At 44.5% G+C, this 18,033-nt stretch overlaps 1 protein-coding gene across 5 annotated transcripts in view; it reads left to right on the plus strand.

Annotated features, from left to right (window-relative positions):
• The first annotated feature begins 464 nt into the window (after positions 1-464).
• GPR160 (G protein-coupled receptor 160) overlaps positions 465-18,033 on the plus strand; it is a 70,922-nt gene continuing 53,353 nt past the window's right edge. For 3 of the 5 annotated variants that reach the window (XR_014314458.1, XR_014314459.1, XM_082742142.1), the window contains exons 1-2: positions 470-986; positions 1,681-1,790. Coding sequence is in view for 2 of the 5 variants with exons in the window: in XM_082742142.1 (XP_082598268.1) it covers positions 488-986; positions 1,681-1,790 (609 nt within the window). In the remaining 3 variants the exon portion in view is untranslated. Of the gene's footprint in view, positions 987-1,680; positions 1,791-1,995; positions 2,212-18,033 lie in introns of all 5 variants that reach the window. The other 2 variants (XR_014314457.1, XM_082742141.1) reach the window with 2 other exon arrangements.

Here is an 18,033-nt window from a genome sequence, read left to right on the forward strand (position 1 = left end):
CCGAAGGCAGAGGCTTTAACCCACTGAGCCACCCCGGCGCCCCTACCCTGCAGTCCTTCGTGACAGCTCACCTCTCCCCTCCTTCAGGAATTCTTCTCGGGGGAGGTCTTGGGTTCCCTCGGCGGCACACACTTACTTCTACCACGGGGTTCTTCTTGCGCCCTCTGGCGGGCGTTCCCCAGACTCCTTGTAAAGCCGGCGCAGGCTCTCTGAGAAATTGGGAAGGCTCAGGCCACGCCCCTCCTTCAAGGCTCTGAAGGAAAACGAGGAGGAAATTGTGCCACATTTTAAACGTTTAAACGACTGGCAAGGTGTAGGTGCTCCACAAATACTTACTGGATAAAATCAACATTTGAGCACCGTTGTTGGCGAAAAAAAAAAAAAAGATAATGTAATATAATTGTATTATTTGCAAATGTGCTATTTGCAGATTTTTATATAAAAAGTGAATTCATAGTGCCCTACCGGCGGTTGCCTAGTGGCATGCATGTTTCAGGGTCTGTTACCCTGTGTGTACCTTCATCTGGAGACAACTGCCCATGGCCCCCGCCCACCCTGCAGATACAGGAGCTCCTTGGGTTGGGGCTGGGTTCTCAAGGGTACGCGGAAAAGGTCTCCCTTGAGCCGCGGGAGGCTCCCGCTCTCCCCATCCTCCATCGCCTTTCTTCCCCCCGCCAGCAGGCGGCGCCCCTCCGGCCAGCCTCCCGCCGGGGGCGCAACGGGGCGTGCGCTCAAAGGCTGCCCGGCTCGGACGCCCGCACTTCCTGGTCGGAGCGGGCCTAGCGGCGGCGGGGTCCCAACAGAGTCCCCGGGGGCTACGCTCGTTACTCGGCTCCTCCTCCTGGGAGCGCTGGGGGCGGAGCCCGGCCAGCGCGCGGAGCTCCCGCCCCTCTCCCGGCGGTCACCTGGGGCCCGGCGCAGCAGGTGTCTGGTCCCGCGCCCAGCGCCGGGGACGCGGAGCGCGATCCGGAGCCCCGCCGCGCCGGGTGAGTGCGACGGGCGGCGGTTCGCCGCTGCTGGCGCGCCTCGGGCTTGGGGCGGTCGGCTGCACCCGCGCTGCCTGCGGCTTCTCCGGCGGGCGCCGTGCGCGTCAGGGAGGGAGACGAATTTCCCTCGGATTCAGAGGCTGGGGTTTCTCCACCACTGAAGAGATCGTGGAGTGGGGCGGGGGCCCTTGGCGGAAAGCTGCAGACGCCCGAGCCTGACTGCTTGGGCTTGGGCGGGGGGGGGGGGGGGCGGTTATCGCGTAGCCTTTGCGCTGGCGGGCCGTGGTGGGTCTGGGGCCTCGGGGTGCGGGGACGGAACCCGGTGGCCTGGGCTGGCCAGACACTCGCACCCTGCGTTTCCAGTGGAGATAGCTTTTTAAACATTATCGAATAGGTGACGTTTCAGAAATGGTGTCTGTAAGTTTCATTCTTCTGGCACCCAAAGGTGGGTGTAATCAGTCACGGACACAGACGCACGTGTGTTCGCTGGGGCGGACCCTGCGACCCCTCTCCTCGCCCTTCGTCGTTGGGGACTGTGCCCCCGCGCGCCGGGCACTGGGATTAAGCCTCAAGGATTTTGCGGGGCTGTTTGTTCGGTTGGTTCTGTCCTGGCCGGTTCAAAAGTCTCCCTCAGTAACCTGGGACTGCCCTCCGGAACTGGCTGGCTGAAGCTCTCTTTTTCTCACCTGAGCAGGTGGCCCCAGGAGGTGGCGGCAGGGCCGAACCCCGGAATTCCAGGGGCCACCGCAAGGACACAGCCCGCGGAGGAAGGTCCCGCAGGCCGAAGACGTGCAAATGACTCGGGTAAGGGGGGGGGGGTGTGCAGAGATAAACCTACACGGATCAGAATCGCAAAGGGCACGTGATTGAGTGTTTGGCTCTGAGAATTGCTAATAATTGCTCAGGTCAAATCGTTTCGCGTTTGCTTTTCAGATTTTTTTGGTAACTTATTTAATTTGTAAAAACGTCTGCTTAATATACGTGCCTGATTTCTTTGACGAACCTCTAGGACTGGAATCTTTTTGTGGTATCCGCGGTATGGAATTATTGGGAATTGCCAATAGCGATCAGCCTGGCCGCTCTGAGAATCGCGGCCACGGGGAACCTGCGGTTTAAACACTGTTGAAGAGACATGACACAGTAATGCAGTGTGCGAACGTTGGTTGGATCCTGATTTGAAGGGGAAAAGTTCACCAAAAATTGAGCTGATAAGGACTTTTTACTGGTTAGTTGATAGTATTAAGATTATTTTTGTTATTTTTGGTAATGGTGTTATGATTTTTTTAAAAAACCTTATCTTTTAGAAATACATACTGAAATTGAAATACAGGTGGAGGATTTGCTTCCAAATAATTTAGTTTTGCAAAGCACAAAAGTAAGGGGTGGGAGGGAGTTCCAAAGGAGATGGGCTGCGAATTGTCACTAGCTGGGATGAAGGGTACGGGATGGAATTCCTCACACTATTGTCTCTACTTTGGTATGTTTGGCATTTTCCTTTAAAAGTAACACCATCACCACCAGTGGAAGATGTTGTGCAGAAAGTAGGTTTGGAAAGCACTGCTGATGTTTCTAGATTGCAGGCCTTCCACAGACCCTCACTTTTTGTAAATCAGGTGTAAAGTCTGCCTCTCTAGACTCATTAAAAAGTCTTCTTTTTCTCCCTGCTGCAGTCTGCAGTGCTGCTTTATTATTATCTTTTTCTTTCTTTTTTTTTTTTTTTTTTTTGCTCTGTAGGCATTGGGTGTTGCTGAGTGTGACAGAGTTGAGGGGATCAAGTTGATGCAGGTAGATGCTGGGTCAGCTCTTTTCATACAGAGGGTATTAGCAAGCTGGGGATTGAGTTGTGCCAACAGACAGGTTGTGTAAGATGTGTTAGCAGTTTTCCTGAACTACCCAAATTTTTTCCCAAGTTATGCTCATCAAATAAAGCTCAGAGTAATAAACACATGACTTACCCACTTGATATTTGTGTATACTGGGTGCCTAGGTGGCTCAGTGGGTTAAGCTTCTGCCTTTGGCTCAGGTCATGATTTCAGAGCCCTGGAATGGAGCCCCCCATCTCCCTGGGGTCCTTGCTCAGCGGGGAGCTGTTTCTCCCTCTACACCTATCCCCGCCATGTTCTCTCTGCGCTTTCTCTCTCATAAATAAATATAATCTTAAAAAGATTTGTGTATGCTTCTGGAAGCATGGTATACATCAATAAAAAGGTATATGTTGTAAAAAAAAAAAATCACAGGGTGAGTGGGGATGTACTTATTGCCTGATAAAGAGATCTTATCTGTTTGTATTGGCCTTTTCACCTTGTTAGCCTCAGGCATCATGATGTATAAATATTTAGCAAAGAATTGACTTCTAAAATATTGGGCTCTGTTCTTTTTGTTTTCCAAGAACCGCATTGAAGGAGAGGGACCTGCGCAGTAATATCTATATATTCTTCCAGCTTGCTCATTCTTTCCCTTCTAGATTTATCATACAATTCTACTCATTCTGTCATGCTTGATTAGTAATTTGGAAATGTGGTGATTGCGTGAGGGGGATGTTAATATTTGGGGGGCATACTCCTGAAAGATAAACCTACATTTCTTAGTAGCTTCAGCGGAACTGACTTTAATGCCTCGTTGCTGTTAAGAGAAAAATTAAGTAGATGATACTGTGGTCATTGAAAATTGAAGTGCCAGATCAGCCTAGCCCTAGCTGGTGTGGGTCCACCAGTGGAAAAAAGTTGTAAAGATGCTGTCAGTCAGTCCGTGCAGGAAATGCCAAAGCATGTCCCAGTTTTCTCACAGGGTGTGGGAAAGGAGAGCTGACAAAAATCCTTACAGTTGGAAAATGTCATAGTGAATTCTTGATGATACTTAAGTGGAGTCATTTGGCCTGTGGCTGTTTTTTTGGTGTGTGGGTAAAAGAAAGCTGCAGCTGGTAAGTGACTTTATTTTCTACCTCAGTTCCCTAAAACAAGAGCATGGAGAGAGAAAAACAAACTTGCTGGGCTCTTAAGTGACCAGGCAGTGACCTAATAATGTTTCCTGGCTTCTTTGTGAGGGTGGGGGGGATTCAGCCTTGAGGAGTTGATTGCTAATAGCCATTGTAAGGAATGACCACACCTGTGATTGCGTCTTTTCCCTGCATCTCGTTATGGAAGGGTAGAAACATATTAGAGAAGCAAATTCTACTTAGTGCTTTGTTGGCCTTGAAATGAAAGGAAAAGGTATTGGCAATCAGGTCAACCATAGTTCTCTAATTTTTAAGCACCCTGCTTTCATCTGCACCACTTCATGCCTTCCTGTAGGGATAGAACAGAGCTGCTGGAGCATGATTCTCCTTTCCAACAGATGAGGACCGTGAAATCTAAAGAAGCTAAGACTTGGCCAAGTTGTTTCTTTAGAAAGATGGGGGAAGGAAATGTGGCATTTATGAAGGGTTCGTGGTAGTCTTCACACACACGCATGTTAAGTCTCACACGTGTCTCAGAGTTGGGTATTAGCCCATTTTGCAGATGAAATTAGAGCTAAGAGAGGTTGGTTAATGGTTCACTTGAGGCCTTGCAGCTAGTAAGGGTAGAGCCAGGATTCAAACTCACATCTGTTAGATCATAACGTTTACATGATTCTCCAGCCTCTGTGCTGTCCACACTGCCTTTTGCAGACACCTGAGTGCCACACCCGAGTTGGTCAGTCATTGTAGGCAAGCCGTCTTTTGACTGCTTTCAGCTGCCTTGGTTAGGAATTCGGGGCATGGGCCATGTTCATACATCGGCTGTTTTATCAAGCCAGGCCAGCAGAGTTAAAACTGAACCGGTGTTTCGAATTGGGAAATTGAACTGTTCTGTGCCCAGGGATTCGCAGAGGCAGACCTGGAGCAGCCTCCTTCCTGGAGCAGAGTAGCATGCCCCGGTTCCCTTGGTCTCCTCTGCTCCCTGAGATGCCCACCATCTTGAGGCGGGGCCCCAGCGTGCCTGCGATTCTCCCATAGTGAGCAGTCTTTCTGTGGATTTGTCTGTCCAAAAGGGGATAACAGAAATAGGTCGAAAGGCTCTTGTTCCAAGAAAAATGGGAAAGCACATACTCACTTGAGGGAATGAAGAGTCTTGTTTTCTCTGCAGTGTTTGCATGTCACAGGAAGACAAGGTATGTCATTTCCTTACACCCTGCCTGCTGGGCTTATCACATAGAACTTTAATTTCCTACCGTTGCTCCACAACACAGATGGAGTGTTGCATGTATGGGCAAGCCACAGTGGAGAAAAGGAATGCCCCCAATATCCACACCACTAACTGTGAGTAGGAGTATGGGTCTTGTGCACCTTGGGGGTCCCCAGGGTGTTCCGTGGGGATGGGGCACCAAGAAGCCCTCCTTCCTTTAAGCAGCCTGTCACTGGGATCCACACAGATCCTCGAGGTTGTGCGTTGGCTCTCTTGAGCTGCTCTGAGGGTTCCGAGGACTTGCAAGGGTACTCCCCACCCTCCGTTCCCTGGCCCAGGTTGGGACAGATCTACTCCTGCATGCTGCTTAGACCCAGCCCTGTCTGAGTGCTCTTACAGGAATAAGGAACTGAGAGGCTCACAGCCCAGCCTTTGAGAGATTTCTGTGATAGGAAACAAAGGATGGCCCAATTTCTTCCTCTTGAAACTTTTAGTAAAGGGTCATGAAACAGGTATTCTCTCCTCTGTCTGTATCCGCAGTTTCATTACAGTTGAAGCTTCTGTTTTTTTTTAAATGTTATTTTTTTTTTTTTAAAGATTTTATTTATTTGACAGAGAGAGACTACAAGTAGGCAGAGAGGCAGGCAGAGAGAGAGAGGAGGAAGCAGGCTCCCCGCTGAGCAGAGAGCCTGATGCGGGACTCGATCCCAGGACCCTGGGATCATGACCTGAGCCGAAGGCAGCGGCTTAACCCACTGAGCCACCCAGGCGCCCCGAAGCTTCTGTTTTGATCTGTGTTTCCTTTCCCTGAAGTCCAAGTGTTCCTAGATCTTGGAGGTTGAGGGGGTTGAAAAGGAAGAGAAAATAACATCACAAATGGAACCTTGTGGAGTGGTTTCAAGGAAATGTCAAGTGATGTTTTGTGGTTTTTGTCACTAGAACTATTGGTGCAGGTATATAATACCTTAGGTGACAGAAAAGAACGAATGAGGGCTGTAAGTAGAAAGCCTTGTTTAGTTGAAAGACACAAGTTTAGAGACTGAGGTGTTTGGGATATGCTGGAATACCCAGTTGATTGCACCCTTTCAGGAGAACTTGGATTCAAGTTTGTGGGTGCATGCTCCCACAAGAGAGGAGATTACTAAGACCGGGTCGCACAGACAGATGGCAAGGGAAAGTGGGCTGCTTGGTATTGGCTAGACCTAACAGAGGTGAGGCAGAGCGATCCTGCATGTGGACTGTTGCCAGATGGCAGGATTTATTTCTGGTTCTTCTGTTACTTAGCTGTGTGTCCTTGACCGATTTTTTTTAAACCATTCTGAGCCTCGTTTTTCTCCTGTGTGGAATGTCGGTAATAATAATCCCCATCTTGTAGGGCTGTGTGGATTCCATGGCACATCGAGCCTTACAATATAAGGATTCACCGGGGGTTAGCTCTTACTGTTGTCGGTAGAGCCCTGCCTCCTTCACTTCTGCAGGATTTCCCCCCATGGCTTTAGAAGGCAGGCTATGGGGGAGAGATGGTTCCCAGCTCTGACCCTTCTGTTTTCAGAGTGAGCCAAGGGCTGCCCATCTGAGCAGACTTGTGGCCTTAGAGAAAGGTTCTCCATGACAAATGCTCACAGCGTGTCTGGTGCAGCAGCAGCTTTGGAAGAGTAAGGCCCGGGCCCATGGCGGTCAACCCTGAGCTTTGGCTCTGTTGTTGGGGGATTAAAACCTGCGCTGACTCTGGAAAAGAGATGGAATCTCCTGGAGTTCCATGTGGGTGCAGACTTCATCCTATGGTGGAAGAACAGGCTGATGTTAGCGTGGACTAGGGGGATGGACACAGGAGTCCCAGCCCCACCTCTGCCACCTTCTGTGGTGGCTTGGGGCAGATGGAGGGTGCTATGCTACCAGTGCCTCTCCCTCCGTCAGCTGGGGATCAGTGTGTCTCACAGGAGTGTCCCGAGAGGCTTACAAAAATTTTGTGAAATCCTGATACAGGTACAGTGAAGCCGTGTGTCCAACTTGCCTCTCTCGAGCGGTGAAATCATAGAGCAGGTCCACTGGCAGGTTTATCCTTTAGCTTGGAGAAGGAATGAAGATGCTGTTAACTAATACTTCCATAGTATTTTGCAGTTTTATTTTTTTATTTTTTTAATTTTATTTATTTGTCAGAGAGAGAGTGAGTGAGAGCGAGCACAGGCAGACAGAGTGGAAGGAAGAGTCAGAGGGAGAAGCAGGCTCCCTGCGGAGCAAGGAGCCCGATGTGGGACTTGATCCCAGGACGCTGGGATCATGACCTGAGCCGAAGGCAGCTGCTTAACCAACTGAGCCACCCAGGCGTCCCTATTTTGCAGTTTTAAAAGGAGCTGTCTAATTTGATCATCAGGCAGTGGTGCAGATTTATTGGTCTTCTTTTCTGTTGCCTTTTGTTGCCTGTCAGGAGAGGTACCAAAGCAAAGTGAGGATCAGGCTGGGAGTGAGCTCAGAAATGGGAACGCAGCAGGGCTTTATTAGAGGAGGTCAAGGTGAGTGTGTATTCCCTACGCCCTCAAGGAATTCTAAGGAGGCATGACATCCTGGGGAGGGAAAGGGAGAGAATGATAGTTGGGGTGTTCCTAGGAATCACAAGGCATCCATTGTGCCCAAGGAGGCAGAGTGGTGCAGCCAGCATCCTCCAGCCTTCGGAGGCAGTGGCTCCCCTGTTGACAGCTTCTGCCCAGACCTCTCCGTGGGAGTGCCAGCTGGGGTCAGGGAGAAAGGGAGTGGGCTTTTGGACCCCTTCCTCCTCCCAGCCCATATCCAGACTTGTAGCTTCAGCCATCCAGCCTGCCTGACTAAACCCGGTGTCCTTCTCCTCCCATTTCTCTCCCTCCACTCCCAGCCAGGTGTTCCAGTGAGTTCTCTCACAGCCCACACTCGCACCCCACCCCCCAGCTAATAAGCGCCCAAGCCTGCTCTCTGTCACCTGCCCTTGTATGCGCTTCCCTCCACTGCCTCCTCCACTTTCCCTGGGTACCCTTGGATCCCTTTATCCTAATCACTCGCAAGCTCCTTTCTTTCCATCTTATTTTATCCTTGAAAGGTGAAAGGAAAAAAAAATCTTCTATTACCCCCACTATTCAAGGACCCAAAGACATGAACATTTTGACCTGTTTCTGGCCAGTTTTGTTGTTTTGCTTTTTTAAAAAAATAATGATTTTAATATGTTATAAACATTTAATTCATTTTATGTTAGCATTTTAACAAAGTTCTCATACTGTGATTAAAATTTCCCATTGCTTTTTTTCATGTCATTACAAATACAGTATGTAGTAATTACATGCTATTTCAACCTTTTTTAAGCTATTCTCTTAATATTAGAGAACTAGATGAGTGCTTATTTTTTGATACTGTGTATCATTCTAAGTTGCCCATACATAAACCTTTGATTCTGCAATATTATAAGAAATTAATACACTCAGTCTTCATCCCAGTTCTGGTACCGAGCTCTGGACGAGAGGAGTGCCTTTTGTTATTCAGAATAAGCTCCTTTCCATTATAAAGGCATTTATGCGAATGAGAGGATTCTTACCCCGGGGGTCTGGTTGCCAGAGGAGCCAACCCTGTGGATAGAGGGGTGGAGCTTTTAAGCGCCCCCCTCTGCCATGGGGCTGTAGGTTCTCTTAATCACTAAGGGCCAGTTACTTAATCAATCGTGCCTAGGTGTTGGGATTCGGAGAGCTTCGGGTTGGTGAGCACCTCAAGGTGCTGGGTTGGGGGTGATGTGCCCAGAGCAGGTGTGGAAGCTGCTGTCCTCCCACTTTGCTTTGTGCATCTCTTGCATTCGGCTATTTCTGAATTGTAGCCTTTATAATACACCAGGAATAGTCAAGTGTAGTCCTGAGTTCTGTGAGCTGCTAAATCGTTAACCCGAGGGGGGCATTGTGGAAACCCCCAGTTTTGAGCTTGGTAGAAGTGTAAGTGACAACCTGGACTTGTGGCTGGTGTCTGGAATGGGAGCGGCCTTCTTGGGGGGACTTATACCCACCCTTGGGGCTGTGCACTAACTCTGGGCAGTGTCAGAACAGCTTGGTGTGTAAAACCTCACATCTGGTATTAGAAGTGTTGTGAGTAAAGACCGCATTTTTACCTTTTGATTTTTTCCTTTTAATTCCGTTTCCCATTATTTGGGATGGACTCCTGTGAGAATAATTACCAGGTCCCAGGTTTTGAATAGTAAAAAGTTTTCTTTCTGATTACAAAAGCAATACATTTTCAGCATAGGGGAGGCGTAAAAAGTAAATGCGCCCATGCTGTGACCAACCAGAAAGTCAGTTAGTGTAGCTTGGCTGTCCTGCAGGATGTGTCCATCCCTAACCATGCTCTTCTGTGTATGTGTGTGTGTGTGTGTGTGTGTGTGTGTCTGTCTGTCTGTCTGTCTGTCTTTCTGTCTCCCGTGGACCAGCAGGCCAGACATAACCTGAAAGCTTGTTAGAAATGCAGAATCTTAGGCCCATGCCAGACATTGAATTGGAATCCATTTTTCAAAAGGTGTTTTATTTATTTGAGAGCACGAGTCAGGAAGGTGGGGGTGGAGGGAGGGAGAGGGAGAAGCAGACTCCCTGCTGAGCAGGGAGCCAGCTGGACTCTGGGCTCCATCCCAGGCCCCCAGGATCACTACTGGAGCCGAAGACAGATGCTCAATTGGCTGAGCTACCCAGTCACCCCCACAATCCATTTTTTAACAAGACCCACACAGATTTGAGAAGTATTGATTTACAAGGCCACAGTCTTACCAAACATAGAGGGCCTGGCACTGATTACCCCGATCTGTGTACATACGTACATTTTCCCTGTTCACCCAGTATTGGGGTAGTCCTCTCTGTACCACTGGTTTTCAGCCTCCCATCCCCCTACCGTAAGACTGTCTGAGGACAAGGGCTCACTCCCCTCAGTAACACTGATTCCAGGATCAGCACAATCTTTGGGAAGCAGGGAGAATTCCACTCTGGGCCACGCCCCTCCCCCCGGAGCCCTGATACATGCAGCTTTTAGCTTGCTTCTGTCACTTAACATTATATCGTCAGCATTTTCCACTATGCTTTCCCACAAAGCTTATCTTTCATGGCTGCAGGTAGTGTGACCATCATGATTCATTTGACTACTTCCCTGTTGTCAGACATTTAAGTTGTTTTGATTCTTTTGGGGCAGGATGGTGTTTTGTAGGCAATTACAAGTTTGCCCAAGTAGGCTGCTCCTGTGGTACTTCCTCCAGCTCTGATTATTTCCTTATGATAAATTCCTGGAGTGGAGATACTGGTTCAAAAGCCACAAACATTATAAACGGTCTGGAGAAGGTACGAGAGGAGTGTAGGAAGCACCCTGACACTGTACGCTCCTGTGCACTGGCCCATGTGTGCTGTAGACAGACTCTCTGGGGAGCAGAGGTCGTGCCTCATTCGTCATCACATCTGCAGGCCTGGTTGAGAGCAGACTCTAAGCTCTACCTCTAAGGTGGGGGTTGGGAGCGGAAGGGTGGTGGCTTCCTGTGGTGGCGGCGGTCCCTTCCTCCTAGCCTGAGTCCTGAGCTATAAAAGATGCCACTGTCCAGTGAGTGGCTTCAGGGTGGAGGGGAGCAGCTGCGTGTGTGTATGTGTGTAGACATGTAGTTAGTGGAAGCCTGAAATGACCACCTCATTTACTAGTCCTGAATCTGCTGGACTTGGTGGGCACCAAACGTGGTTTTGCTTCAGAAGTCTGAGACAGTCAGGTTGTCTGACACCACTTCTTCCCGTGACCAGATGAGGAAACTCACGTTAAGCAGACATCGTTCTGAAAGGCACACTCTGATTCTGATGTGAAGAAAAAGTAAACTGTCAATATTGTTTTTGTGATTGAGTTGCAATTTGAAGTTGGATGCCCGGAAAATATTTTTAGCCTTCCCTAAATATTTTTGGAGGAAATGAGTGAATGAATATACAAAGGGTAAATGAGTTTGATTCTGTTCCATAACACAAAGAAGTTAAATATATATGTATATATCACATGATATAATTAAAACATTTAAAAATAAGTATTAAATCATTAGCCACTCATTTTTACTAACTGTTTGGCATGTTACAATTTCCAAATAGACACATACCATTCCTTCGGGAAATAAGTTATGAATGATTCAGAGTTGGTCTAGTAGTAAGGTTTTTGTGGGGTTTGGGAGGGCATTTCTATTTTTTTTATTTTTTTTTAAAGATTTTATTTATTTATTTGTCAGAGAGAGAGAGTTAGAGAGAGAGAGCACACACAAGCAGTCAGAGTGTCAGGCAGAGTCAGCGAGAGAAGCAGGCTCCCTGCCGAGCAAGAAGCAGGATGCCGGACTTGATCCCAGGACCCTGGGATCATGACCAGAGCCGAAGGCAGCGGCTTAACTAGTTGAGCCACCCAGGCGTCCCTGGAGGGCATTTTTAATCATTTAAAAATTCATCAGGTGCATACAGTAAAATGCACAGATCTGTAAGTGTTACGTTTTGATCAGTGTATGCACCCAGATACACAACATCCTTGTCAAGGTACAGAACATTTTTGGGGCGCCTGGGTGGCTCATTCAGTTAAACATCCAACTCTTGACTTTAACTCAGGTCATGATCATGGGTTCTGGGATCAAGCTAGGCATTAGGACTCCGTGCTCAGGGGGAAGTCTGCTTGAGGATTCTCTCTCCCTCTCCTCCTCCCACCCACCCCTACTTGCTGTCACTCTCTCTTTCACTCAAATAAATAAATAAATATTAAAAAAAAAAAAAGATACAGAACATTTTCATGCTCCAGAAAGTTCTTTTATGCCCCTGTGCAGTCTCCTTACCCCAAAGGCAATTGCTGTTCTGAATTCTAGCACCATAAATGAGCTTTGCCTTTTCCTGAAATTCATATAAATGAAATGTAATGTACATTTTATAAATGGAATACAGTATAAATAGAACAAAACTGGCTTTTTGTCAACATGTTTTAGAGACTCTTTCATGTGTGTTTCAGTAATTTGGTTTTTATCAATAACTAATATTCCATTTTTAATCTATCACAATTTATTTATCTGTTCTCCTTGGAAGACCATTTGGGTTGTTTCCAGTTTGGGGCCATTTTAATGAATAAAGCTGTTACAGACATTGTTGTACAAGTTAAAAAACAACAGTTTTGCTGAGGTGTAATTTACATACCCTAAAATCCATCTATCATATGGGTACGGTACAGTTCTTTTATTTTTATAGACTTTTACACCCATCACTGCATCCTAATTTCAAAACATTTCCATCACCCCGAAGTTTGCTCATGCCACTTTACAGCCAAGACGGCCATTAATCTACTCTCTATCGTCTGCCTTTCCTGGATATCTCCTATAAATGAATCCTTGAATCTGCAATTTTTTTGTGTCTGGCTTCTTCCACTTGGTTTAATAGTTCTGAGGTTCATCCACTTTACCACGTACATCAGTAGCTTGTTGAATTGTTGAATAGTATTTAGTTTTATGGATGTGTACTATATTTTGTTCATCCTCTTACCAGTTGATGGACATTTTGTTTCCAGTTTGGGGCCACTATAAATTTTGAACAGGTGTTTGTGTGGACCTGTGTTTTTATTTTTCTTAAGTAGATTCTTAGGTGTGTGATTACTGGATCATATGGTATGTTTATATTTAAGTTTTTAAGAAACTGCCACACTTTTTGCAGAAGAGGCTGTTAGAGTCTGACCACAATACACGAGGGCTTTGATTTCACTACATTCTTGCCAATGCTCAGTATTGTTAGTTGTTTCGATTATGACGGGTCAAGTGGATGTGTGGTGATATCTTATGTAAGTTTTAATTTGCCCTTCCCTAATGACTAGTGATGTTGAGTACCTTTCCGTGTGCTCATATCTTTGGCAAAATGTTTAGTTAAATCTTCTGCCCATTTTCAGGGCGCCTGGGTTGCTCAGTTGGTTAAGCGTCTGCCTTCGGCTGAGGTCATGGTCCCAGGGTCCTGGGGTCGAGCCCCACATCAGGCTCCCTGATCTGCGGGCCTGCCCTCCCTCTCTACCTATTTGTGCTCTCTAAATAAATAAATAAATAATTTTAAAAATCTGCTTATTTTTATTTTTAAAATTTTTTTTATTTTTTTTAAACTGAAGCTTTTTTTTTTTTTAAGGATTTTATTTATTTATTTGACAGAGATCACAAGTAGGCAGAGAGGCAGGCAGAGAGAGAGGAGGAAGCAGGCTCCCCGCTGAGCAGAGAGCCCAATACGGGGCTCGATCCCAGGACCCTGGGATCATGACCTAAGCCGAGGGCAGAGGCTTTAACCCACTGAGCCACCCAGGCGCCCCAAAAAATCTGCTTATTTTTAAAACGGGGTTGTCACTGTGATCTTAGTTTCAAAATTTTAAAAATATTCTTTAGAATGTTTAATAAATTCAGCAGGGAGTGTGCTTCTCCCTCTCCCTCTGCCTGCCACTCCCTCTGCTTATGCTAGCTCTCTCTCAAATAAATAAAATATTTTTAAAAATTAAATGTTTAATAAAAATATTCATGTTTTAAGAAATTCTTTAAGAAAGTCTTTTATCTGATGTGATTTGCAAATATTTTCTGAATCTGTGACTTAGCTTTTTGTTTTCTTAATGGTGCCTTTTAAAGAAAAAGCTTTGAATTTTGATGAAGTCTAAGTTACCCATTTTTTTTCTTTTATGGTTTCTGCTTTTACATATCTAAGAAATATTTCCTATTCTACAAGCCTTTTTTATTGTAGACTTTATCATTTAGAGCAATTTTAGATTCACAGCAAACTTGAGCAGAAGGTACAATTTCCCAAAGAGATTCCCCATCTACGCCCTACCTCCACACAGGCACAGCCTCCCTGTAACATCAGAGAGCTACTTTTGTTGCAGTTCTTGAACCTACATTGACAGATTCATAATTATCCCCAATCCACAGTTTACATTGAAGTTCACTATTGGTGGTACATATTCTGTGGGTTTGGACAAATCCATAAAGACGTATATTCACAATTATAATATTATACAGAGCGCTACTTAAAATCTCTGTGCTCTGCCTGTTCTTCCCTCCCCACCCCTCTATATCCTGGCAACCACTGATCTTTTTACTGTCTCCCTAGTTTTGCCTTTTCCAGAATGTCATACACTTGGAATCATAAAGTGTGTAGCCTTTTTAAATTGGCTTCTTTCACTTAGTAATATGCATTTAAGTTTCCTCCATGTCTTATTGTGGCTTCATAGCATTTTTCTTTTTAAAGCACTGAATAACAGTTTATCCAAGGACATCTTGGTTTCTTCCAAATTTTGGCAATTACAAATAAAGCTGTTTAAACATTGTGAGCAATCTTTTGTGTGGAGGTCAGTTTTCAGTCCCTGTGGGTAAATACAAAGGAGAACAATTGTATGATAAGAATACATTTAAGGGGCACCTGCCTGGCTCAGCTGGTGGAGCGCGTGACTCTCTGGGTTATGAGTTTGAGCCCCACAGTGGGTGTAAAGATTACTTAAAGACAGAGTCTTTAAAAAAACAAAAACAAAACAAAACTACCAAACTGTCTTCCAAAGTCGCTGTGCCATTTTGCATTTCCACTAGCAGTGAGAGTTCCTGTTGCTTCACATCCTCACCAGCATATGGTACTGTCACACCAGTTTTTGGGTGGATATTATTTTAGTTTCTCCTGAGTAAATACCTGAGAGTGGAAGCACTGAATCATAGGATGGATGTATGTTTAAGTGCCAGCCTGATTTCCAAGGGATTATACCACTTCATACTGCTGCATCTTTTCCAATACGTGGTACTGGTCATTTTAATTTTAGCCATTCTGATGAGTATGAAATTGTATGTCATTGTGGTTCTAAGTGGCTTTTTCCTAATGACTAATAATGTTGAGCACCTTTTCATTTGCTGTTGATCATTTGTACATTTTCCTTTTGAAGTGTCTTTTCAAGTACTTTGCCCATTTTTGTTTTGAGTGTTTGTTTTTTTATTCTTGATTTGTAGGCTATCTACATGTATATGTATGTGTTTGTAGTCTGGTAGTCTGGGCACAAGTCCTTTGTTAGATACATACATTGTGAATATTTCCTCCAGGGTGTGTCTTGCCTTTTCATTTTCTTATGAGCACATTTTAATTTTATTGATTCCTCTTTAGCAATTTTTTTTTTCTTTTATGGTTGGTAATTTTGCATTTTGCCTAATAATACTTTCCTACCTAAGATTGCAAGGATATGCCCCTTTGTTTTGCTTCTAGAGGGTTTAGTCTTAGCTTTTATGTTTAAACTTGTGATCCATCCTGGGGCGCCTGGGTGGCTCAGTGGGTTAAAGCCTCTGCCTTTGGCTCAGGTCATGATCTCAGGGTTCTGGGATCACATCTGGCTCAGCGGGGAGCCTGCTTCCCTTCCTCTCTCTCTGCCTGCCTCTCTGCCTACTTGTGATCTCTGTCTGTCAAATAAATAAATAAAATCTTTATAAATAAATAAATAAACTTGTGATCCATCCTGAATTAATACTTGTGTATATAGTATGAGGTGGGATTGAGGTCCTCCCCCCCCCCACACACATTTATCCAGTTGGTTCAGAATTATTTGTTGAAAAGACTTTCCTTTCCTCCATTGAATAACATTGGTATTTTCTTGTAAGTCAAATGGACCTTTGGTATTTATTTGTAAATCTTTTAAACTGTTCTCTTTGTTCTTAAGTCAGTACCACGCTGTCTTTGGTTCTGCGGTTAATAGGTCTGGAAATCAGGTATTGTAAATCTTTCAACTTTGTCCTTTTTTAAAATTTTTGACTATTCCAGTCCTTTGTATTTTCTTATACATTTTAGAATCAGCTTGGTTGATTTTTCTACAAAAAAAGCATAGTTGGATTTTGATCAGGACTATATTGAATCTGTCAATCTGGGAAGCATTGCTGTATTAATCTTTTTATTCATGGACAGGGTATATTTGTCATTTATTTAGGTCTTCAGTTTCTCTCAGCAGTATTTTACAATTTTTAGCATTGATGTTTTGTACATATTTTAAGAGTTTTGTTTCTACATATTTGATGATTTTTAGTCTATTGCAGAAGGTATTTTTTACATTTTAAAGTTTTGTTTTTACATATATGCACATGTGTATATATATAACTTTTTAAAAATTGATCTGTAACCTTAATAAAGTTAATTTATTAATTCCAGTAAGTTATTGGTTGTTGCCTTAGCATTTTCTCTATACAGTCGACATTGAACAGTGCAAGGGTTAGAAGTGCTGACCTATCCCCTCCATAGTTGAAAATCCACATAAAACTTTTGATTCCCTAAAACTTAACTACTAGCAGCCTACTTTTGACCAGAAGCCTTACCAATAATATAAACAGTTGATTAACACATATTTTGTATATGTATTATATACTGTATTCTTACAATAATGTCAGCTACAGAAAAGAAAATGTTAAAATGTTAAAATGACAGGAAAAACATTTATAGCACTGTACTGTTATTTTTTTTTAAGATTTTATTTATTTATTTGAAAGAGAGAGAGCATGAGACAGGGCAGGGTCAGAGGGAGAAGCAGACTCCTCACTGCACAAGGAGTCCGATGTGAGACTTGATCCCAGGACCCTGGGATCATGACCTGTGCCAAAGGCAGATGCTTAACTGATGGAGACATCCAGGTGCCCTGTACTGTATTTACTGATATCAAAGTTGATGTTGTTTGCTTACAAGATGAATCATTTCTCTGTAAGTACCTACACCAGTATTGTTTTATAGGGTAAAAACACTGTAGCTGTTATATATATTGCTAATACTAGACGTTGAAAATGAAAAATAATGTGAAAAAGAAATTCATGTTTATTTACAGGTCTAATGATTCTTGGTAACAAAGAAACAACAATATAATTGCTTTTTCTAGCTTAGCTTATATGTTAATTAATGAATAATTATAATATTTTTATGGCAGGGGCCTGGGTGGCTCATCAGTTAAGTGGTAAACTCTTGGTTTCAGCTCAGGTCAGATCTCAGAGTTGTGAGATCAAGCCTCGTGCCCAACTGTGCCCTCACCTTGCAGTCTGCTTGAGATTCTTTCCCCCTCCCTCTCCCTCCTACTCTGTTCCCCACCCCCCACCCCTGCCACCTCACATTTTCTCTCTTTCAAATAAATAAAATCTTAAAAAATTTTATGGCAGGGGTGCCTGTGTGGTTCAGTGGGTTAAAGCCTCTGCCTTTGGCTCAGGTCATGATCCCAGAGTCCTGGAATCGAGCCCCACATCAGGCTCTCTGCTCAGCGGCGAGCCTGCTTCGCTTCCTCTCTCTCTGCCTGCTTCTCTGCCTACTTGTGGTCTCTGTCTGTCAAATAAATAAATCTAAAAAAAAAAAATTTATGGCGTACAGTATTACAGTCAATTTGTAATGCAATATTGGAAACATTAACATTTTTTAAAACCACTTACCTTTGGTGATGGGCTGATACACAATATCTCCAATTAGGAGAGAGAGGGACATATTTTAAGGTATGAAACAATATGAAAACAACACATAATTAATTTTACATTAAATATCATTCAGCTTATGCTGTGTAGGAGAGGCTCTCCAATTTTATACAAGTTTATGCACAATGTTTTATATGATGAACACTTAGGTGATGATATTGGTGATGGCATAAAAATGTGTCCTACAGTTTTTGCCATACAGTTAATTAGATTTTCACACAAAGATGCTCACACACACACACAACAGGTAGGCTTATTAACTCTGCAGCATGATGATTACTTACTGCTCATTAAGTGGAAGTGGACCATTATAAAGGTCTGCCTCCTCCTCATCTTCACATTGAGTAGGCTGAAGGTGGCAGAAGTGGAGAGGTGGAAGGGGAGTCAGGAGAGGCTGGCACACTTGATGTAACTTTACGGAAATACATTGTAATTTCTGTCTGATGTTTTT

Source organism: Mustela nivalis (genome assembly GCF_964662115.1).
Source record: "Mustela nivalis genome assembly, chromosome: 1".
Lineage (NCBI taxonomy): Eukaryota > Metazoa > Chordata > Mammalia > Carnivora > Mustelidae > Mustela > Mustela nivalis.